We start from the raw sequence: 25,276 nt of genomic DNA on the forward strand, positions 1-25,276 counted from the left end.
AAAAAAAAAAAAATTTATTTTCTTTATTTAAATGCTAAGCCTATTAATATCCAGTTATTCTTCTCTAATGTTTATACAAAAAACTATCCCTTAGGTTATATCTTTGTATCACATGAGTATTCATGTATGGTTTTGTTCAGTTGTAAATGTTTTTATTCCATTATAATGTATTATATTATACAACCCATAAGCTATTCAGATGTGTGCATTTTAATTTCCAAATGTATGAGGGTTAACTTATTAATGATTTCTTTTTTCTTGAACTTTTTAAAAAAAATTTTAAGTAAGCTCTACACCCAACATGGAGCTTGAACTCATGACCCTAAATTCAAGAATCACATGCTCTACCAACTGAGCCAGCCAGGTGCCCCTTATTAATGATTTCTAAACTAACTACTGTAGTCAAGAAAAAGAGATCTGTACATTTCAAACTTTACTGAGACTTGCTTTGTGCCCTAGTATGGTTTTTAAAAATTAAATTTTCTGTACCTGAAAATAATGTACATTCTCATTTGATTGAAGAGTTCTGTACATGACCGTATAACCAGCCTGTTAATTGTGGTGTTAAAATCTTCTACATACTTATTAATTTTGGTCTGATCCATCTATTGATTACCGAGAAGCATTCTCCCACTATAACTGTGAATTTATCAAATTTTCCTTATAATTCTGACAATTTTTCACTTAATGTATCTTAAGGTTATGTTATTAGCTATATGTAAGTTTAGGGCTGTTATGTAATCATGGTCTTTTTCTTCTATCACCATATAGTGGTCCCTTCTATCCCTAATAATACTTTTTTTTATGGAGCCCAACACAGGGCTTGAACTCACAACCCTGAGATCAGGACCTGAGCTGAGATCAAGAGTTGGACACTTAACCAACTGAGCCACCCAGGTGCACCCCCCAATAATAATTTTTGCCTTAAAGTCTTTTTCTCTTTTATATTAATATAACCACAAACTTTCTTTTGATAAGTTTTTACTGGTGTCTTCTCCCCATCCTTTTCCTTTCAACCTTTCTCTGTCTTTATGTTTTAGGAATGTATTCTAAAATAGCACATAACTGTATTTCTAAAAGTTCACTCTAACCAATCTATTAGTTGGCAATATATTTCCTATAATCACTGATGTTTATTGTCTGCCTATATTAATTGTAATTACTGATATATTTGCATCTATTCCTACCGCGATTCACCTACTTTACACCTCTCTCTCTCTCCACTATATTGTATTGGAACCCTGTTATTCCTTCTGTTTGTTTTGAAGTTATACATCCATTCTTCTCCTTTTAGTTGTTACCCATACAATTTTTAACAATCATACCCGATTTAACAAAATACTAAGTTAATTGTTATCTTCATTCTTCTCTCAAACAACATAAAAATCTGAGAATGGGGTGCCTGGGTGGCTCAGTCGGTTAAGTGTGTCTGCCTTCGGCTCAGGTCATGATCCCAGGACTCTGGGATCAAGCCCCAGGTCAGGCTCCCCGCTCAGCAGGGAGTCTGCTTCTCCCTCTCCCTCTCACCCTCCCCCCTGCTTGTGCTCTTACTCACACTCTCTCTTAAATGAATAAATAAAAAATATCTTTAAAAAAACACATTTCTAAAAAAAAAAATCTTAGAATATTTTGATTCTAATCAGCCTTTCTCATATTATTTTGTCCAGTGTTTTGACTTTATTTTGATGTCCCTGAATTAATCGTGAGTATTGCTGTTTTATACAGTCAAGTTTATCTAAACAGTTACCACTCCTCCTTTCATTTTACGCCTTTCTGGATCAGTTGGATTTGATTTCTTTCTACCTACAGTACTTCTCTCAGTAATAAACTAACCCTCTTCCCCCCTCCCCTTATCTCTCTCTCTGCCTGCACACACACACACACACACACACACACACACTTTATATTCATTTCTGAAGATGTATTTATTTTGCCCTCACTCTTGAGCAATAGTTTAACTGAGACAAATATTTTCTCTCAGTCTTTTAAGGATACTGTTGTCTTTCAGCTTTTATTACTGTTGTTGAAATTTTGCTGTACCCAATTTGCTGGCCAATACAAAGCCATTGAAGGGTTTTGGATAAAAGAATGATATGATTAGACCTTAATTTTCAAATCCTTACTCTGACTGCAGGTTACCACAAAAAAGGAGGAGAAACCAGAGAGAGGAAGGAGCACGTAGAAGGGTGTTACAGTAGTCTACGCAAGAAGTGGTGAAATGAACCCAGGTAGTAACTATGGATGTGGAAAGGGGGGGAAAGATGCAAAAGACTTTGGCAAAGAGAATATATAAAATATGGGGAAGAGCAAAATAAACCTAAAATTTCAAGCTGATAGAATTACAGTATTTATTCACAGAAATAGAGGAACTTTACCTACTCAGCCTTACACTATATAATCCTGTACTTTTTTTTTTTTAAAGATTTTATTTATTCGACAGAAATAGATACAGCCAGCGAGAGAGGGAACACAAGCAGGGGGAGTGGGAGAGGAAGAAGCAGGCTCCCAGCGGAGGAGCCTGATGTGGGGCTCGATCCCAGAACGCTGGGATCACGCCCTGAGCCGAAGGCAGACGCTTAACCGCTGTGCCACCCAGGCGCCCCATAATCCTGTACTTTTTAGCTCCATGAGAGTCAACAGGATTTGTGGGTAAATTCAGTAGATGGTCTGGGAGGAAAAGAAGGATCAAGAAAGACTGCAAAGTTTCTGTCATAAGCAACCTATAGCACAGAGTTTCCATTTACCAAGACTGGAAAAACTGCAGAAGGAGCAGCTTTCAGAGGAAATCAAGAGTTCAATTTTGGGTAATTTTGAAAGCCCTAAAAGACATCCAACTGGTACTTCGATAGGAGTTTGAAGTTTAGGACAGAGGACTGGGTAGAAGATATGCTTTTGGGTTTCACCAACATGTAGATGATACGTAAAGCCATGGAACTACAAAAACTAGGAGAGGAATTAAATTAAGTAGGGATGAGGTCTGAGGACTGAACATGAGGCACTCTAAATTCAGAAGTCAGAAAGATGAGAAAAAACCAGTAAAGGAGATGAAACAGTACAGACAGTAAGCCAACAACAGAACCCAGAGGATGGTGTGCATGGGGCCCTGAATGCTGGTGTTACCTCCCACACTGCCAAGTGCAGTACCCTGCCCAGAGCAGGTATTCGAAAAACCACATGACCGATTTCAAAGCAATACCTGGGGACAAATGCAATTAATTCTATTATGTGCTCTTTGAAATTTTAAAGATGGGTCTAATACAATATAGACAAGGCTAAAAAGGTGGACTCACCTTCATCTAAATCCTGATGAGAATTTGTTAAAAGATACATCAGTCTGGGGAATAAAGTGAATTTCTGTAAGAACCTTTAAAAGTGTGTAAAGAAAAATTTCAAAACAAAATGTGAAAAAGTCCTATATTCACACAGGCCATAAGGGAGAAACCTGTGTTCACACTCCAACATCTGGACTCCCACGCAAATGTGCGTCATGCGTAAGATCAACTGCATCTGTATTTTACAATGTTTACTGAAATTATTTATGCTTAGAATTTCAAGTTCTAGGAGAACCAAAAAAATATGAATCATCCCAGCTGACTCCTGTTCACAAAATAAATAACCTAGAGCTGATCATATATTTTCTGTTAAAGCTTGTATAATTTCATACAATTAAAGTAGGCATCTAATTTCTATGGCACTATTATGCATATCAATTTCTATACACTATCTAATCAAATTATTTTACACTGTGAGCAGAAAAAAATTATAATAGGGAGTATCTGTGCTTCACTACCAGTTGGGAGGTAGGATATAAGTTAAGAATGGAGGGGCTGACCTAAGATCTGATGGTAAATATCTCAAAGTTCAGTAAAACTGATGATATATGTTATAAATGCCAATTTGTTAGCAAAATGGTCATTGGATTGAGTAGGGAAACACCCTTCCCTTTTTTTCCTCTTGGAACAAGGATCCCAAGACTAACTGCATGCACAGTAACTTTTAATCACAATGGCAAAACGAGAAGTGTACTGCCGTGGTCCTGGGAAGGAGAGAGGCACTTCTTTCCTACACCATGTGGAAGAAATGCCATTGACGTAAGTTCTACTTCTCACATAACATACTTCAGAGAGGGTTAGTGAAAAGAGGAACACAATTACTCTGTGAATTATTTATAGAGTGCTATCAATTGTTGGAAAATTCTCTAAATGGACAGGAAACCTAAGAAAACCATCCGGTCACTAAAATGGTGAAAGCAATACTTAGGATGTGGCTTAAGAAGTAACCAGTAATCACAAAGAGATGGTCTTATTTTAGGTAAGCAAGGAAGAAGAGGGTGTTTATCTGTGTTGCTCCCTGGAGCTCCTAGAGGATAGGCAAAAGGCGAGAAAGAAAGTGAGCAAAGGCTGTTTTAAATAAATAAAAGTTACAAATGCATTTGCTGTTACTTGCTCGCTTCAGACCTAGTAATGGCCTTTCTAAATGATAAAATCGGGTTCTGTGTTTTTTAGGCAAAGATTTCACAGCTTGTGGGTTATACCGGATTCCTTGCTTCTCTGTTCTTTGAATGCCATAGAGATTTCCAGGATGTCCATCAAAGGCAGGGCAGAATAAAGGAGACAAGGCGACAGAGAAACCGCTCTGTGACCTCAGTCATTATGACAAAAAGTATGATTGGGAGGAGACAAACCACTGTTGAAAATGAGGTTTTTTTTAAATTAGTTATCTATTTTAATTATCTATGCAACTCTTAATTCTCATTAGCATAGAAAGTTAGAGTTGGCCATATTCAGAATTATTGAATCTATTTCTTTATTTAAAAAATCGGTATCTGTTAAAGCTGATACCATATCTCTTCTATCTTAGCCGATGTGAGATCATCAGTTTCCATATTTACAGATACTATTTCCTTGCTTGTTATGTGAAATTTTATTGACCAAAAAAAGTAACTCTGATTTTATATAAATCTAGAATAACAAATGGAAGTCTTTTTCCAACTCCCAAGTTTTTCCATCTCAAACTCATAATAGCCAAGGCACCTGGGTGGCTCTGCTGGTTGAGCGTCTGACTCTTGATTTTGGCTCAGGTCATGATCTCAGGGTTGGGCTGTGCGCTGGATGTGGAACCTGCTTAAGATTCTCTCTCTCCTTCTGCCCATCCCCCACTCACGCTCACTCTCTCTCTCTCTCCCTCTAAAGAAATTAAAAATAATAAATAAATAAATAAATAAATAAATAAATAAATAAATAAATAAATAAAATAAGGAACCTGAGCACTGACTGTACCACATTATACCTAAAGATTATAAGGCTGAATGATTCTGCAGCCCACAGCAAACAAGTGAAAAACACTTCTTTGACTTTATAAAAGTCAAGTGCATAAACGCATGTGAGTATACACATAAATACAAAAACAAAAATTTGATACCTTGTGAGGTTAATTTTTAATACCCCTGGATATCATCTTTTAATTCAGTGACACATTTTCAGTAAACACATGTCAATTAGCTGTGGTTCAGTTAATGAAAAATTTGTTTTATTGCTTGAACATTTTAGAGATCTGTTCTCATGGTAGACTTCTTTGGGGGTAGATTTTACCAATATGTCACATACTAAAATAGCCAACCACAGGAAAAAAAAATCAAATAGTTTCAGGGAAATCAACACTGACAGTTGTTGCCTTCCATAATAGACAAACACATTAGCCAGGCTCTAGCTGTTAAAATAGGAAATCCAAAGTAAACAGCAGTTGTAAAAAGAAGCTTTTATGTAAACCGTACCAGTTCAAAGACCAGTCTATGCCAACCTTCCTTCTGCCTAAAACCCATTACAAATGCTTGACTACCGCCTGTAAAATAATTTGTGGTTAAGCAACAGAGCCCCCCCAGATTGTTTAAGTATCAAATCAAACATGTTATTAGGTTACAGATATTAACAACTCTTTCAAGATGCTGGTCATCCACAGGGCGTACTGGTTGCTAACCTAGGATATGGGGGACTTGGCAGGCTTAAAAGAGTTCTAGTCAGAGAAAAGCTACTGGGACCCTACATTTGGTCCTTTCTTATTCTTTTTAATTACTCTGGTTATATACCCTGTCTGCTCCCACACCTGCCTCAGTTAATGTTGTCACCACTGCCTCCATATTTCTTCCATAAATTGATGCGGTCTGGTTCAAGCCTTTAACACTCCCCACATCAACAAGAGTAATGTGTTTTCATATATGGTCTAAATACCTTAGAGATCGAGGAAGCTACAGTCACAGTGATCTCTTGATCAAAGGTTCAGAAAGAATGTGATGGGCAAAACAGAGAGGCAAGAGATATAAAGCTAAATGACGACAATGAAAGAAATATAGGACTGAGGCAAGACACACGGGAAAAAGTAAGAACACCTTGAGGATTAACTTCCTGGGACACTTCTCCCCTGAAATAACTTGATTATAATGTAGTATCTGTTCATGGTTTCTTTGTGGAAAGCTAACAATAAATCACTTTCCAAAATCAGATACAAAAATGGCTATTTTAGAAAATCTCTGTAAACTAGTAATTAATATTCTATTGTGCTTTATAGTTTCTATTTTTTATAGAGAAGCTATTTGATTTGCACAAAAATGTCTTATTCTTATTATCCTTACTTTATAGATAAGGAAACCAAAGCTCGATGGGGTTTAAGAACTGCTTCAAGATTCTGGTAAGCGTTGGAAGATTCAAGTCCTTTGAAGTCAAATCCAATGTGTGCCCCAATAAGCCTGAACGAACACAAGTGCATAGCTTCTAGGTCCACTAACTCCAGTTGTCTTCAAGGTTCTCTGGATATGGTCCGGGTTGATTTTTAAAAAGCAATAGGGAAAATCGATGGAATGACTCACTTTTCAGAGCTACATTAACTTTTTCAGGCCACTGGGGTACTATTTACTAAATTACCTCTCCTAGAACACTAAATAGTACCCTAGTGGGTCAAAGAGTAAATGCACCTCTGAAAAGTGAGCCATTTATTCCCTTCTTCCCTGTAGTACCAGAAGTAATATGTCCCTTATGACAGAAATATTAACCCATTTCCATTAAAAACTCAAGAAATTGTCCCACACTAGAGAAAATGAGTATGAGAACTCTTCCCAAAGCAAAAATCTCTCTTCTACAACCCTGTCCACAATATTGTTGAAAAGTCAACATGAACTTATGTAACAACACTTGTTTTTTGTTCACTAGAGATTGATTTCTAATCAAGACCTCAAAAGAAAATAAAAATACAAATTCAAAGCTGATGGTTTTCAGCAGAGATGCACAGGATATCATGATGGCTAGTTTTATCCCGTACTGCAGTATTTTAAAAAATCAGCTCAAGCGTTCATCTTGCTTATGAAATAAGATCTGTATCACCAACAGCTGTTCTTTCACATAGCTCATTACATTACAGGTTATCCCTTTGCAAGAAAAAAAAAAATTTCTTGAATAGCAAGTAAGCGTATTATTACTTTTAATCTCTATAAAGGCGAAAGCCTCTGAATACATCTTTGAGGTGCCTTAGGAATAGCTGTTGAGTGATTTCACACTTGTGAGACACCTCAACAAAGTGAGACTTTAGGTTTTCAGCACTGTTAGTCCCCTACTCTTCTGGAAGATGGCTATGCAATGAAAACAAGACAACTTTAATTTAAGAATCATCCAGCTTCTAATTAAACTGCCATAGGCAGCTGGTTGGATAAGTTTTAATCAGTTTCAATCACCTATTGATTGGTATACTGAAGCCTAAAAAATTAAAAGTAAAAGATGATTGGGGAATTGTCCCATCTCAGAACAACAGTAGAGGCCTCTGTAAATAACTCCTCTTTTAACCATCAGCTAAATGAACACTTCAATACTGCAGTACAAAGTCTTCTGCAAAATTACTTTAACTAACAAGCAGAAATTTATCAGCTTCAGCCAAAATCAATGCTGAAATCAATTTGAACACTGGTTGTGTCTAAAGGGGCTCATTGGCAATTTAGGGAAATTACACCATGTAAATGCCTGTGCTTTAATTGAACAGTTTCATCAACTAGGCTGTGATTGCTGTCCATTCATTTATTCACTTTCGCTGCAGCTACCATTCTGCAAAGGAATGGCTTTTGTCAGGCTGGGGAGAGGCACTTCATCTTCATCTTGTGCACTTTTGTGCATAACGGACTTCATGAAACGGGCGTATCGTGACTAGGGTCAAAACAAACCTGAAGGGACTTTTCCTTTCACGTAAAGACTGAACAACACTCAAACTACCATCATACCTTCCACCATCCGGGGACAGTCATCTTTAAACCCAATACCAAGAAGGAATTTGAGTGACTTCTCTGCACATGGCCCCGTGTTTCTGTATTGAGGAGCTACGTTGTGGACAAAAGAAGGAAAAGCGTTTGGATTCTAAATTCAATTCGACCACATTCTGAGGTATCTTTAGTGACTTCCAAAAATATATAAACTGTATTAGGTCATTCTCTTCAAACATGAAGCAACACTGTGTTTTATAAAGTTGAGATTAGTCAAGAGAAAGCGCTATTCTCAAATCCGTTCAGGAGACTAAGGCTTAAAGATGTCACATAGACTTGTAAAGATTAACGGGAGGAGAAAGGGAGAGGAGTCCGAGTCGGAGGAGAAAAATGAACTTCCTTGTAAAGACCAGCAGCCAAAAACACCAACAAGGTCCCAAAACGATGTAAATGCACACACAAAGGCACTCATAAAATCACGGCCAAGGGAAAACCCGAAGGTGTAATTGCTGGAGATTCATATGCTGAAATGACTCGAGTGGGAAAGGCATTAACATTTTTGACACTGGGTTAATTCAGATTACAAGTTCTAGGGAAGGAGAGAAGAACGAAGACCGCGGTTCGTTCACACGGGTCATCCGTAAGGTACACGGGCGTGAGGTGAAGTAAAAAGACAACTGTAGTATGTTTGCTAGAACACGCCGGCAGAAATACTGAGGCTTGTACCTACTTAGTCCCTCATAGAACCAAATGGAATTATTCACCAGGAAGGGCACCAGGAAGGGGCTAATGAAAAAGAAAGTATGAGTCTCCATGGTGGTTCTATCCCTATCTTGTTTTGAATCCTCAAGGAAATCCATGAATTTTGGTGTTCCAGTCTCCTCACAGGGTCAACTGAGGACAGAGATAGCCATTCTGCCCAGCTCTATTTCAGTGCTGCTGGGGGCTAACCCGGGCATGTGCTGGTGGCCTGGTCTCGAAACAGAAGTGCGACCACTGTGATTCTGAACACTTCCTGTGCTTTGAGTGTGATGGAGGCAGGGCCTTGAAACCTTCTACTGGGGCGGCCAGGGATGCAGGGAAACTTCCCATCTGCCCTTTTGGTCAGCGACCCCAGCTGTTACCCTGCGCCACACTCACTAGGAATTACCTTCAAAGAAAGTTAAAAAGGAGAAGAAATAAATGATGTACAAAAGACCTAACTTAATGCATGTGTTTGTGGTAAAAATTCACTCCGGAATTTAATCCCATGTACGCTTTTCTCTGCCACTCTAAAGTTTCACTGGCTATCCATCTTGTTGCTGAGACAATGTAAAAATATATTTTATTCATAGTTTTTAGATAACTTTTCTGAAAATTTAATTACGGCTTAATCAGAGTTTTATGTTTATTGACTAAGTATAGTGTTACATTTTGCTGCTATAGTTAGCAGCTGTAATAGATTCAGAATGTTTGAGAACCTTATACAATATGTATTTTCCAAATACACTAAGCTTGTTAAAATGCTATATTGATTGTGCCCTAAAGCAAGTTCTAATTTTGTCTGAACATTTTTCACTTCATTATTTGAATTCACCAAACGAAAACCATGAACTCTGCTTTTAGCAATAGTACGGAACATTCTTTTTCTTTCTTTCACAACACCGACAAGAAAAAGTATGGAAATTTTAGGGTTAAAAGGATAACGTAATACAAAGTTACACTTAAAAAGCAAGTTAATGTTCAAAGAAACTTTATGCGTAATTCCCACAACCAAAGTATCTATTGCTACTTTCTTTCGAATTTGGTCATCTGCTCCTCCAATGTAGCGTTAGTGCACAAATCAGACCAAAGCATGTTTCACTCTGGTAAGGTGGCAATTTAACAGAAACAAGGTCTTTTACATCTAAGTAACCAACAACAGAGCAATGGGGGAAAAATGTGGCAGAAAGTTACACACACTAAATGCCTTTTGGACTCTCCAGTGAATTATTTTCCCAAAAAAAGCAATTTAAAGTAAATACCCTAGATGCTACAGTGTACAAATATTTGCTTGTGCTATATGCCAACCAAGAGACTACGTTTTTCTAACACATCAGATACTGTAAAATAAAAAAAAAATTAATGTGTCTTATAAATCAAGATATGCACCACCTCCACTAGCATAACCATACAATTAATCTAGGGATTCAATTATTAAATTCTAAGTTTTTGATAAGGAAAGCGACCCAAAGGATATAATAACAAGTTATGTTGCAACAGCTCTGTCAGCCAAGAAATGACTGTTTTAACATCCACTAAAAAGCCTCTAAAATTAACTAGAGATGGTACATCACTGACTTTCAGAATTAAATATTTATATCTTATATCCCAAAATAATTTGGATTAAAAATTAGGACACTCAGGGGCGCCTGGGTGGCTCAGTCATTAAGCGTCTGCCTTCAGCTCACGGTTCTGGGATCGAGCCCCACATCGGGCTCCCCGCTCTGCTGGGAGCCTGCTTCTTCCTCTCCCACTCCCTCTGCTTGTGTTCCCTCTCTCTCTGGCTGTCTATCAAATAAATAAATAAAATATTAAAAAAAAAATTAGGACACTCAGAGTGTGAATGGCAAATAGAAAACCCCTGGCTTGGGGTGCCTGAGTGGCTCAGTTGTTTGAACATCTGACTACTGATTTTGGCTCAGGTCATGATCACAGGGTCTTGAGATCAAGCCCCATGTCGGGCTCCACGCTCAGCACAGAGTCTACTTGTTCCTCTCCCTACCTCCCCCCTCTGTCCCTCTCCACTACATGCACTCACGGGCTCTCTCTCTCAAATAAACAAAATCTTTAAAGAAAAGAAAACCCCTGGTCTGAGTTCTAGTCTTCTAAAAACTGTATATATTTAAGGTGCATGACTCGATGCTTTGATACTGAGTTCTGGTCTTGATTTCACCTTGGGCATGCCCCTTAACCCTTCCAAGCTTTATCTATCTTTTATTCAGCAAGGTCTGACAGATCCAGCATGATCAGGCCTCTGCCCATCTCTCTGCTCTCCCCTGACTCACTCTACTATGGCCACACTGGCCTAGACACAACATGTTCATGCCCATCTTCGGGCTTTTGCCAGAGTGGTTCCTCCTGCCTGGAAGGCTCTTCTCCCAGATTTCCCCACAACTGGCTTCCTGATGTCCTCTAGGTCTGAGCTCGAATATCACCTCTTCAGAGAAGCCTTGTTGAGCAACTATTTTACATTCTTTACAGTACTTGCAAGGTCTGATATCATCTTACTTCCAACCATTTCCTTGATCACTGTCTGTGTGCCCCATGAGTGTGAGTTCCAGGAGCACAGGAAACTTGTCTGTCTTACTCACTTCTGGACTGCAAGTGCTTATCGCAGTCCTTGGCACAGAGTGACAGTAAGTACCCTAGACCCTAGAACAACACAGGGATTAGGGGCGCTGACTCCTATGAGTCAAAAATCCACATATAATTTCTGACTCCCTGAAAACTTAATTACCAATAGCCCGCTGTTGACTAGAAGCCTCACTGATAACATGAACAGTCAATTAACACATATTTTGTATGTCACATGTATTTGTACTATATTCTTACAATAAAGTAAGCTAGAGAAAAGAAAACGTTGTTAAGAAGATTACAAGGAAGAGAAAATACATTTACAGTGCTGTACTGTATTTACTGAAAAAAAATCCACATATGAGTGGATCCGTGCAATTCAAAACTGTGTTGTTCAAGGGCCAACTGTATTTATTCAATGAATAAATGAATATACAATAAGACGAACTTTTAAAGAACAAAACCAAGCACCACATGACATAGTATTTTTATAGCAGATGAATGCTGAATTAACTCTGGAACATCAGCCTTGGGAGTGACCTCTGCAGTCACGTCATGTCCAGGTCTAAGTGGGAATTCTTTTCTCAGTGGCTCTGAACACCAGCCATGTTGTTCTGTTTAAGGTAAGAGGGTTCACACCTCCCAGAGCCACCCAGCAACAGACAACACTGTGTCCATCCTTAGGCTGTGAAAAATCTGCCCCTGCAGGTTAATTCCTGAATCGCTGACCAAGTTCCTCCAGTAGGTGCTTTGCAGTGTTAGGCCCTGTGAGGACGCCCGCCCAGATTCACGGGACACAACTCTACTCCAGGGAGGACAGTCCAGTGGGAAGAACGGGAGGACAAGTACATCACTCACTCAAATCAAAGGGAGGCTGCCAGAGACCGTCCAGATAAAGCAATTTGAGGCTAGTCTTCAGAAACACACAGAGCAAACCTATTCCTCGGTCGACAGGAATGCTTTTCTGACTTTTTAAAAAGTCAGCTGTCTTGGAGGCCCTTAATTTTCTCTTCTTCAGATCAAAGCTGACCAGTTCCTTCAGCCACTTCTCAACTCAAATACCAGCTCCTCCATGAGGCCTTGACCTGATTCTTCTGGAGGAAAGAGCTAAAACTCACCACCGCTTCTGCAGCCCCCCACCCGGGGCCTGCATAGGGCCACACATACAGACACGCGCCCTCGACTGTGAAGTCCCATACGTACTTCTTCACCCATCTGGACAGGGTCCGACGAGAGCCAGGCTGCCCCCACCAGCCAGCAGGGTGCCATCCACACAGCATGGACTCAGAATGAGACTGTTCAACGAATGTATAAAGGAGGACTGGAGAGGCACAATTTCCAGGCCCCCTAACATGCTTCTCTGGCTGGTCTCTGAACTGTCCACATCTCTCGATAAAAACTCAGTACCCAGAACTAGACACATGAATCCAAAAGTGGCATGCTACCGGATAAAGTCAAGTCCCAAGATTGCACCCTCCTGATGCAGCGAGAGAAAGGAAAGCGAGATCTCCTCCACCCCAGCAACACACAACTGCACTAACGTTTACCTGGTCACAATCACTTCTGCTTGGGGACTTTCAATTTCTTTATAAAGAAAGCATTTTTACTAAAATAAAATATTAGAAAGAAGTCTTGCCACCTTAAAACTATTTTTCCCTGCAAGGAGATGGTGTTGAAATACATCGATTCAGCAAATTCTTACTTGAAATATTACCATAATGTATTGATTTTTACCAGACTCAATTGACTGAAAAGTTGTTTGTATAGCAATATTGGCCAAACCAATATACTAGAACAATTTTGTTACCCATAGTAATCAAGTGCATTTCTGAAGTATAATTATACTGTCATAAAAATAAAGGCAAGATACCCTTTTCCAAGCAATAAAACAAGAGGGGCTATAAAACAGGAAGAAGAAAAGGCTAAATAAATGAGATTTTTTAAAATTAAATTTAGTGTCTTTTAAGAACACCTCCTCCTCCTCTTCCTTCCCTTAAGCCAAGGTTAGCAGAAAATGATCAATACTTCAATCTCAATAAACTATTTCAATAATAGTTAATTCGGGTGGAAACAGAGTCTGAAAATCTCTGCTCAGCGACCTGTAACATCCTGTCATGTTGGTTGGACGCCAATAATCCATCACTGCCATAATGGATATGAGCACGTGTGAAGTTATAGGAACACAGGATGGCGGAAGCAAAGGTGGGGAAGGTGCAGAGAATCACAAGCTCAGGTTCATTCTGTAGACGCTCGTCAATACGATGCACGTTACTGTATGAAACAAACCTCGTAACGGTGAATGCTGAGAGCGCGAGAGAAGGAAACATACATAATTAATTTTATTTGACAAATACTCATTGATTTTCTGGAAATATTAATATCCTTGCTTGTCACGTGATACTTTAACACAATCCAGCCATACTCAAGTATTTAATTTTGCATTAAGATGATATCTTGTTTGCCTGTTTAAAATATGATCTTGGCTGCAAGGAAAAGGCTCTTCATTTGATTGGAAATTTAAAGTTAAAATAAATCAAGCAATCACCCTAGCTCTTGGGTCAATATCAAAACCACTTAAAAACTACTCTTAATTTACAAGCTGTACCTCGGGGAAAAACTATAAAGGAGTGGGGTCACGGATGCAGTGGGTAGAGACGCGGGGGTCAGACCTACTGCTGATCTGTTTGGCACCTTCACGTTGGCCGGAGAAAGAGAAGTGAGAGCTTTCTGGGTACTATGTGGTTCCCAATATTTTCATCGAGGACTCTTTTTTTATTATGTTTTCCCCTCAGGAATCCCATGTTTTGACATATTTTGTTTACTAAACAGCATTTAATTAGACAGCAATGTGTGTCTTCTCATTTTATAAAACTGACCGCCAGAGCTTCTAATTTTCATTAAATACATCATGTTACTGTAATGAGTTGATATAATTCCAGCCCCGAAACCACAAATGTCATGTTTTACTTGGACTCTACAGCCATATGACAAGGGCAGAATACAACTGAATAGTTCATGTGATCTCAGTCCTGCTCTCCAAGGCCCATCCTCATCCTTCTGCCCAACAAATACCTCATAAAATGGATAAGACAAAAGAGAGGTGAGACCAACCCTTTGAAAATTATTATCCCGTCCCTCTTCTTGTTGTCTCTAGATACAGTCAAATTAATTCTTAAATAATGGTTTATATCCAATCTTCAAAACACCACGTCGGCAGCGTTTAAGCTATGCATTATATCACTGAGAAAATCCTACCCCAAATCCAGGTTAGACCGTTAATGTACTGGAGGAAGGAACTGGAGGCAGAAAATTCATTACTGTTTCCAAACACCTACACACCAGAATACAAGACCAAAAAGCTGACAATCTGAGTCTCAGGCTGACTAATTTGCATTAAGGAAAAAAAATAAAAGATGATCCTTATGTGCTTATTGGCTAACTGACTTATTAGCATGACTCAAGTCCTAAGAGTTAAATATTACTTTATTTCTGGACCCAGAGCTTAAGCGACTCCATCAAACAATGCCCCTAGGGAGCAAAGAACCTAAGTGACTGGCCTTCATTATCACAGAATGTTTCCAAAGTAAGTGGGCCTGTTAATTACTTTCATTTCAATGTGACACACTATCCAAAAAAAGAAGACAGTAACTAGTATGTTGGGTTAATGGATGCTAAGTACTCAGTTTTAACACCTGAAAGGAAATTAATCATTCAAGTATATGCCCTCAGTTTAGAAATTCCTATTCTTCTAGGTGAATGTTCTAAAACAATTATGCAGGCTCTAAAACTAGCTAGATATGGGGAGAACCCAATTAAAGAGCCCTACTAAAACCTGCTAGGAAAAAAACCCCTCTTGCCTCATTCTCATTTCAGCCAACATGTATAAAGCATCTATTCTATCCTCAGGACTGTGCTGAGTACACTAGAAAATACAAGGAAACACAATGGACTCTGCTTGACCTTGAGAAACAACACTGCCTGGGGGGAAGAATGCAGAGAGAAGAGGAGAGACGCTAGAATTCCGGCTTTGCCACTGAGTGGCCACATGCCTGTGAGTCCTAGTTTTTTCCAGTGGTAGAATGGGCTTAACATTTTACCAGGTGTCCTAGAGCAATCCGAAAATAAACTATGGTGAAGGAGAAAATACTCTGGAACTTCTAAAAAATCACCATATGTAAGATACAATAAATCGTATTCATGACACAACTAGGGGACGCAGGAAACAGAAGTATACCAAGTATCATAACACAGAATGTTTTTTTAAGATTTTATTTATTTATTTGATGGAGAGAGAGAGAGCACAAGCAGGGGAGTGGCAGAGGGAGAGGAAAAGCAGGGTCCCCACTGAGCAGGGAACCTGACATGGGGCTCAATTCCGGGACTCTGGGATCGTGACCAGAGCCGAAGGCAGACGCTTAACCGACTGAGCCACCCAAGCGCCCCTATAATACAGAATTTCTTAAAGTTAATTAAACAACTCTAACACAGTTCAACATTGGTGAGATATCTGTAGACGTTCCTCAAAAAAAAAAAAAAAAGAGCCCCATGGTCAAGTGAGTACAGGAGGCATGGGGCTTAATGAATTTTCTATTATTAGCATTACCATTAACAGCAGCTAACATTCAGTTGGTCGGTCATAGTGCTGAGCCTCTTCTATGCAACATCTCATATAACCTCACAACCACCTTATTAGATGTATTATCTCCGTTTTTAAACATGGGCAGGGGGTGCCTGGGTGGCACAGTGGTTGAGCGTCTGCCTTCGGCTCAGGGCGTGATCCTGGCGTTCCGGGATCGAGTCCCACATCGGGCTCCTCTGCTATGAGCCTGCTTCTTCCTCTCCCACTCCCCCTGCTTGTGTTCCCTCTCTCGCTGTCTGTCTCTATCTCTGTCAAATAAATAAATAAAATCTTAAAAAATATAAAATAAAAATAAAATAAACATGGGCAAACTGAGGCAGAAGACATTATGTAACTTTCCCCAGGTCACACCGCTAGTGGCAGATGCAGGATACACTTAACCACATACATACTGTTCTCTACTTTCTCAAAGTTTCTGAAATTCACTGTGAATCTCTTAGAGGGGGACAGAATATGTGTCTTTCCTGAATTTAGGGTTTTTTGGAGCAACATGCAGCATTTTGGGAAATGGAGCAATAATGAAAGTGCATTTGTTTTCCTTTCCTAAATTCTTCTTCTTCCTAGGCATAAGCTCTACTTCAGTCTAAGGTATTTCCTTTTTAATCCATTTCGCGCAAATCGGTAATCCAAGAAATACCGACTTAAAATCATCTGCCTAGGTCATTATCATAATACAGAGAATAACTCAGCAGGAGACCATGCACAGCATCCACAATACCATTTGGTTTAAATGTTTGGGCCCAGAATTCCATACTGTGTGACTGGGGGAAGTATCCAGACTTAAAGGGCGAAATGTGACCAACTATTAAACAACATACATATTGCAGTTATACATGATGTCATATCCCTTGAAATTCACAACATCCCAATCAAGTGGAGCAAATAAGAAAGAAATATTAAAGTTTTGCTTTGCATTTATTAGCTTTATTATACTTTATAAGAAAAAAACTTAAATAGGCCCATTAGGCAGTTTTGTTACCAATGAGTGGATTTTCCAATATTTTCTTCATCTAGTTTATGTAGCATAGCCTGTAATGTAATAATTTTGTTTGGAGAAAAAATCACAATTTTTATAGTCAACACCATTAAGGTAAACTTAGTGTAGGAGAAAGTCAATCATAACACATCAAACAGTTTTATAGATTTTAGTAAAGTGGATTCTCATTTCTTGACAATTATACCATTAATTTTGTGCTGAACTAAAAGCCAGGGATGTAAGAACAATACAACTGAAGCCCAGGAAGAAATGAAGACCAAAGATCAACGACAAGCAGTTATGCAATTTGGTATCTTTATGTTCTCTTCTCTTAAGAATCACCTAAGCAATAACATCGATGAAATGTCTTCTTTGTATAAGAAATAAACTATGCAAAATAAAGCCCTAAAATGATCATGTTACTGCCACTCACCCTCCATCAACGACCACCGTCAAAAACATTAAATCTTACAACATGCAGGGCACCTGCAGGGCTCAGCCAGTTGAGCGTCCAACTCTTGATTTCAGCTCAGATCATGATCTCAGGGTCGTGGGATGGAGCCCCGTGTCAGGCTCAGCGCTCAGTGAAGAGTCTGCTTGGGGATCCTCTCTGCCCCTCTCTCTCTGCCCCTCCCCCTCCTTGTGCGTGAGCTCACGTGCTCTCTCACTCTCAAATAAATAAATCTTTTTTAAAACCATAAAAAGTTTTTTAAAAAAAAATCTGCTAACACACACATTGAGCACTACCAAGGGTAGGTAAATGAAATAAGGGTAAGTTGCTAATTTAACAGCAGTTAAAGAACTTGTGCTAAGGATGTGTAAGATTATACGGCCCTGAGTAAGGAGAACTTCTAGCCATGCTCCTTAGCTAAAAAGGTGAACAAGGCAAACAGGGAGTTACTGTTTAATGGGCACAGGTTTCAGATTTGCAAGATGGAAAGAGTTCTGGAGATGGACGGTGTTGAAGGCTGCACAGCAGTATGAATGTGCCTAACGCCACTGAACCGTAGGCTTAAAAATGGTGAAGATACTAAATTTTACATGTTTCTTACCATAATTAAACAAATAATAAAACATTAACATGATTCCGGGCACCTGGGTGGCACAGTCAGTTCAGTGTCTGACTCTTGGTTTTGGTCCAGGTCATGATTTCAGGGTCGTGAGATCAAGCCCTGCACGGGCTCCACACTCAGTGCAGAGTCTGCTTAAGACTCTCCCTCTCCTTCTACGACTCCCCCGTGCTCTCTCTCTCTCAAATAAATAAATAAACAAATAAACCTTTAAAAAAACAAACAAAACATTAACACGATTTTATGCTGTAACTTCTCCTTGGTAGATGGACATGTTATTTCTATTTCTCTGCATCCCCTCCCCTTTTTGTTATTAACCTATGTTTTAAAAAGGAAAGATTAAAATCTTAACATCTGGGATATTATTTCTAATAAAAATCATCTGCTGGAGTTTGGTGGTCTTATGTTTCCCCCTGCTAGAATAAACCAGGACAGTAAATTCACAATAGGACTTCAATTTGAAAATACAAACATGCTTGAGAGTTAAACATCCAGTTAAACAGAACACATGAATAGGTTAGGCGTCTAAAGAATGATTTTGGATTCCATTTGAAGTCAATAAAAGGAATCCAGAGAGTTGAAGAGTTGCTAGAAATCTTTCCTGTTTTATTATATCTGGCTATAAGCATAAAAGCATTATTAGTAAAAGCACGGTTCAGGCTTTGAAAATTGCTCCCTTACAGGGAACTCAAGAGAAGCAAATCAGCATTCAGGTTCCTTCTTCTTTCCTTTCTAAGGGCACCTGAACCCAAGAACCTTCAGAATAGGGTAAAAATTCAAGTCAGATAAGAATATGAAGGATAAGGGTAAGATGAAGAGGTGTTATTTATGCAGTACTGGGGGCTGGTTGGGAAGGAATGCTAGTATGATCCAGGGAAGGACACGAGTGACTCAAACCTATCGGATGCATTAGGCATGAAAACATTTTAAGGGCACGGCCTAAGGATCATGTACGCAACACGCTGTTATTTAATTCTCGGAATTAACATAGTGGAAGCACTTTACTTTCAGATAAACTACTCACAGTACCCAGTCATCTGTAGGAAAAAAACAATCGAAATATATGAACACAAGTTCTTAAAGGACTAGACTCAGGAGAACAGACTCACATCCTGGCTCTGCCTGCAGAGAAGACTGAAGCCCTGAGTGGATGAATGGGTCAGCTGACTGAGAAGAAGCTTCCAACCCAGAGAACCCTAATTCAAGGCCAAGGCTGCATCTGTGTGTGGAAGATGTTCTGGGATTTCAGGATGTGACCCTTCATGGTCATAGGGCAATAGGGCGATTTTTATCTACAGTCATATGGTTAGCAAGCACTTAAAATTCTAAGAACATTAATAACCAATTATAAATTGTTTCACAACTTTGAAGATATATATTAACATCAACGTTAAAACAACGAAGGTAAAAACACAATCTTAATGTGATGCAGAGTTAGTGTATATATGGAAAACAGCTCTCTGGAGGAAAGCTTTATTACTCCCTCAGGGCTTTCTTACAGAGTATGGATTTTTTAATTCCTAGTGGAATATTTTTCATACACCATTGCAGACTATTAAGTACCAGATATTACATTATGTAGTTTAAACTTTGCACTACTGCATGAGAAAGACTTCCCTGTCGAGAGAACTATTTTTTACGGTTAGCATTTTTTAATATGGAAATGAACACTCCTTTAGGGTAAGATCACTGCTACTGGAATTTGGGAGAATTTTATGACTTAACATATTCATCAACGTGCAGAAATTCTCCCAGGGTACTCGGGTGAGGAGAGAAGGAAATACAACAGGAAGAAGGCTTGTTAATAACTTACGGTGTCAACGCAGGGCACAGCAATGGTATTTATAAGGGTTGTCTTCCACTGGGCACAGCTGTAAAAGGGCAGGGGACTAGCACAGGGGGCTAGCAAGTTTTTTAAAAAAATGATGTGAAAGAGGGCAGAAAAAAAATGCATTAAACTTCAGGCCAGTTAAAGGTACACTTGCTAATGGTGGACTATTAACTGCTTGCCCAGGAGAGATGCAGACGCAGAAATATTAAAAAGGCAATATAAATGCACTTTTCCAAGCAATTCCTGAGAAAATAGATGCCTTGCAGAATTTTGGAGTCAAAAGTGGAAATAAAATCTAAGTGCTGGTGGTCATTTAAAAATCTTCGCCACAGAGAACCTGAGTCCTCACATTTGGCTAAAGCGGATAGAAAGTTTAAACGAAATCGACTACTCACTTGTAGACTGTGCCTCCGTTGCCATGGCCAAGAGTGTCTCGATACCGTATGTCTTGTTCATTCATCTCCACGAGAAAGAAAGAAAAACAAAAAGGGTGTCATGCTGTGGATGGAAATGTCAAGGAAAAGCAACTCTGGGCCATAAACAACAAGCAGTCTGGGTCATTTCAAGTTCAGCTGCAAGAACGAGAAGATCAATACAACATTTGCTGTCCAATTTATAAAAGACGATACCAAGGGACAAAGTGATGGAAAGTTTAATGACAATTTGTTTGCCTGGGTCATTTCATTAAAGTTTGATAAAAGGTGTCAAAATGGAATGATATAACATAGCTCAAAAGGGTCAGGTCAGAGATACTGATAAGAACACAGTCTCCAGTACTACACGTAACCAGTGCCAAATAGCACTGCACATAACCAAAGTCAAACTTGGGAAGACAACACACACACACACACACACACACACACACACACACACACACACAAGCCCGGTAATCTAATGCACAATCTGTAAATAAATCAGCCCCTGAAAACTCCTCAGGTGACCCCATAGCTAACATTAAACAAACTAACTGAATAATGTTAATGATTTTCCTAAAGTAGATACAGCTTTTCTTTGGAAACAGTAAATTAGTATACAGCAGTAACTGGGTAGAACTCATGTTATGCTGATGGACAAGTGCCAAATCAGTGCACTTTCAAATGCACACACAGTCAAATATTGTAATGCATAAAGGGAAAACATATAAGCATGTGATTCTTATAAACTAAAGTCATTTTCATAATTTAATATGTTAAACAGCCTGCACATTTTCCCCAGTTCTGTAAAACTATTACACCACAAATACTACTCTCGTTTGTATCATGAATAGGAGTCAATTATTTTAGTGCCCACAAAATAATGTTTTAGAGTTTTAAAGAACTCCCTAAATTATTTATCAAATGACTTTAAGACCAGTCAGATTATATTTGATGCATTCAGTAATTTTCTACGCACTGGTCCAGTTGCTTAAAAATTAACTGCCAACTTTACTCACTAAATGGATTCAATAAAAGTGTTATTTTCCATATAGCTAAAGCTTGGGAAAAGCCATAGTAAGCCCTGAAAAAAAAAAAAATCAATTTCCAGGGAATTGCACTGCCTTGCATGGCCAGAAAATGGATGGAGTTTTTAATTCAATATCACCTGGAAAAAAATAGTTTGCTTTCAGACCATTATAGTAAAGCTTTAAATATTTTGCTCTAAACATCCACCAATTGAATAAAGCAAGGCTCCATTTATCAAGGGAAATATTTTTCTCCTATACATTTCTGAGGTTGAAGCTTCAGAGAGCTGTGATAATTGGGAGTACAGCGCAGGTAACAGAAACAGCTCCCTTTCCAAGCCGTTCTGCCAATCCCTAAAAGAATATTGACAGATTAATGTGCAAAGGCCAATTCAACACCCAATTTAATTGTAGTACAACCTGATTGATGCAATTTGCAATCAGCTAATTACTATATTTAGGGTCAGAGGCAAAATGATAGACAAGTCAGAAAAACTGGCAACTATTTTCTTCCGACGGAAATTTTGTTCTTCATTACCTTTATATTACTAATGCAGAAAAAAGAAACCATGTTTTAACCTATACAAAAGATGGAACATGAAGAAAAGAAAACTTCATTATTCTGGACTACATGGTAAATTTGAAGACAGCATGAAGAAGAGCAGCACACGAAATAAGTTGAGATGCTGAGGCAGCAGAGCTGTTACTGGGTTTACTTTGATCAATGGGTATGAAGGGTACACACCTAAACTGCAGTATCTACGGGCCAGTACAAATAGGCTAATTCCTTCAAAACGTTTCTCAAGGTAGTCTAAACAGCACTCTTAACAACCTCATTTGTACCATTAGCTTGCCTAACAAGCTGCACCCTTATCAGGGCCCAAAGTAAATTTCTAGGAGAACACATTTCATGGAGTATATATAGGATTCAGGCTCTTACAGAAACCACCCTCTGATACCGTCCCTTCCCCCACTCCATCAGGGCCTTCCAGATAAAAGCACCAGTAGTTTCCTCTCAGAAAAACAGACACGCCGAGACACCGTGTCACTACACATTCCAATAACACACTGGGATGGACCTAGAACTTTGCAGGGGGCTTGATTTTGTGGAATTTTGTTGGAGGAAGAGAAGGCAAAGGAGTAGGTATGGCATGTCTGAGTAGCTTCAACCATTATAATCCTGACATCGTAGTTGTTGTTTGTTTGTTTGTTTTTTAACCTCTGATATGTGGGAGATTGAGAAGAGAAGTGGAGCAGCCATCTACCCCAAGTTCCCAGCATTCCAACCTGATCAGGAGTCGTAGGCATCCAACAGGGGACAGGCTGAGAGAGGCTGTATAGTGTGTGTGTGTGTGTGTGTGTGTGTGTGTGTGTGTGTGTGTTCGCACCCTTACGCTAAGCACTGGGTAAGCAAATTCAAGGACAGAAATTTGGAATCCCTCAGACAATAAGACTGTAAGAGCCTCATAAAGATAAAAGTGGTTTTGGAGCGAAAATTCTAAAACCATCTCACTTAAAAAGATGGTATCCATAAAAAGATAAAGTGTTTCTACAATGTTTCAAAGTTTTATAGACCTTTGCCCGGCCTATGAACTGAATGATAGATTTTTATATTAAAAAAAAAACAGATTCTTTTCCTTTTTGCTTATTTGGATTTTCTAATTTTTATAAAGTATGCAAATATTATTCATGTAAAAAAAATATTTAAAAGGAAAACCATTAGGGCCAAGCTCATGAACTGATTACAAACAACCTTTTGAGAATCTCAAATCGCTGATCAAAATGGGTTACTTTAATTGATTTTAACTAGGAAAAAATCACTAACAGGATCCTAACAGGTGATAACATTGTTGCCCTTTTTCTTTAGATAACCATATTAATTCAATTTCTAAATGAAGCACAGGAACAATGTTCATTTTGATCCAAAAGTGGGATTTTTATGCCTATAGCATACAATATTTAAATATTAACAGTTGGGATCAAGTATCACAAAAATCACACAACTGTACAGCATTTCAAGCACATAGTCCAGTTAGGTCATAAAACTAGTCAGTAACAACTAGTCAAGGCGAGAAGTCAGTCCTTCTGTATTCTCTGCTCAATGCCATATCTTAGCAGCTGATGTCCTGGCTAAGTATGGAGGGACGTCCTCTCCCATCAGGCTCACTGGCCCGCAGGAAGGAAGACAATAAACGGAAGGGCACTCACAAGTTAACAGCAATTTCATTAGCTGTGGTATTTATTTTTAAGAGGAGAAATGTTTCAAAGATCACATAGCTCTTCATAGAGAAAAGAGGTGAAATAACGTTTTTATTCAAGAGAGATACTGAGTTATTTTTAAAGATAGCTGTTCCCTCGTTTTAATTTAAAAAAGCAAATAAAAGGCAGAACACTAGGTGTGAGAAGAGAAGAAAAAGCCACCGGAGTTACAATTACATGTCAACTGAAAGATGGCGAATGACCTGGGAGAAATGACGGGCACTGGGCTCTGCTCCTGCTGAAGGAGAGTCAGGGGCTGGAAAGAAACGTGGACCCGACGGGACAACCCATCGTATCCGTGTGGGTGGGGGAGGGGGTCATGCAGTGTGGACTCCATTCACAGTCTATGTTTTGGTCTTTCTGTGGGATGTAAGATGAACCATAAGAATCCAAGAGTTTTATATAGTGGTGATAATACAGCTTTTAATTTAAAGCTAATTTTACAGCAGAATTCCTATTTTTCTTCCTCCTTTTTTTTTTTGAAACATAAGAAGTTTTCCCAAAGGCAACTGAAGTTCTCAAAATAGCCAAACATGCAGCAGGATCAGGATTAGTTCTAAGATCTGTGGCTTCTCAAATACATTTATACTTGATTATCAGAAAGAGGAAAATAGTGCCACCCTCGCCTACAAAATCTAAAACACAAAAAGAGGGAGAACGACTTCACAGATGCAAAGGTCAAAGCCGTTCATCCTTGGAGTAACTGTGTACTTTTTTAATCCTTTAAACTGACCCACTGGGCCATTTCTAATCAGTTTCAAATCAAGGGCCAATGTTAAGAGATGATACCGCACTAAAACTCAAGTGGGAAAAACACACCAGTGGCACTGGTTTATAGCTCTCAATGAAACACACCTAAAATATCGTATGATTTGGCTTTTTTTAAGCTAGAAAAAAAGGAATCCTCCATCATTAAGTGGTAAAAGAGAAACAATGCCTCCAATCCAAGGACTAAATGTTAAACTTTAAAAAGTGCTTGATTTAATATAGTATTAATGAAATTAATGGGGAAAATGAAATGGAATTCAATTATGGATCAGCAAAGAAAATATTCTTTGTTTATTGTCTGCCTGTGTTAAGAAGAATCAGTACCTATCGCTTATAAATCATTAAAATAAAAATGCTCAATTAATCCTTATTTTATATGTAAAGGTCTGACAGAAACTAGTCCTATCACTAGACCTTTGCTTCACAAATCGAAGCAATACTGGTTTCAGAAAGCAGTCACACTCTATGAGCAGACAATTGGAGAGATTTAGTAAATCCCACTTTATACAGCAGAGACTAATCGGAAAACACAAGCCAGTCAAATGTTTCTTATGAACTGTTGACACTCTATCAATGCTGAATCAATCGGTGGCATTTACTCTGAGTGACAGAAAAGAAATAAATATTTATATCACATAACCTATATCAATGAACCCAGGCAGAAAGCTATTTCTAACCTGTCAATATTTGATTATCTTGAAGAATCATGTCCCTTTCTCTTAATGATTAATATGAATTCCT

General features: G+C 38.7%; 1 protein-coding gene across 6 annotated transcripts in view; it reads right to left on the minus strand.

Moving 5' to 3' along the window:
- Positions 1-25,276, minus strand: part of MAP2K5 (mitogen-activated protein kinase kinase 5) — a 249,041-nt gene that overhangs the window by 173,041 nt on the left and 50,724 nt on the right. For all 6 annotated transcript variants that reach the window (XM_087856834.1, XM_045810841.2, XM_045810840.2 and 3 more), the window contains one exon: positions 20,463-20,527. In XM_087856834.1, coding sequence (XP_087712960.1) covers positions 20,463-20,527 — 65 coding nt within the window. The remainder of the gene's footprint in view (positions 1-20,462; positions 20,528-25,276) is intronic.

The sequence above is a fragment of the Ursus americanus genome, chromosome 28 (genome assembly GCF_024610735.1).
Source record: "Ursus americanus isolate L20-20 chromosome 28, mUrsAme1.1.p, whole genome shotgun sequence".
Classification (NCBI taxonomy): Eukaryota; Metazoa; Chordata; class Mammalia; order Carnivora; family Ursidae; genus Ursus; species Ursus americanus.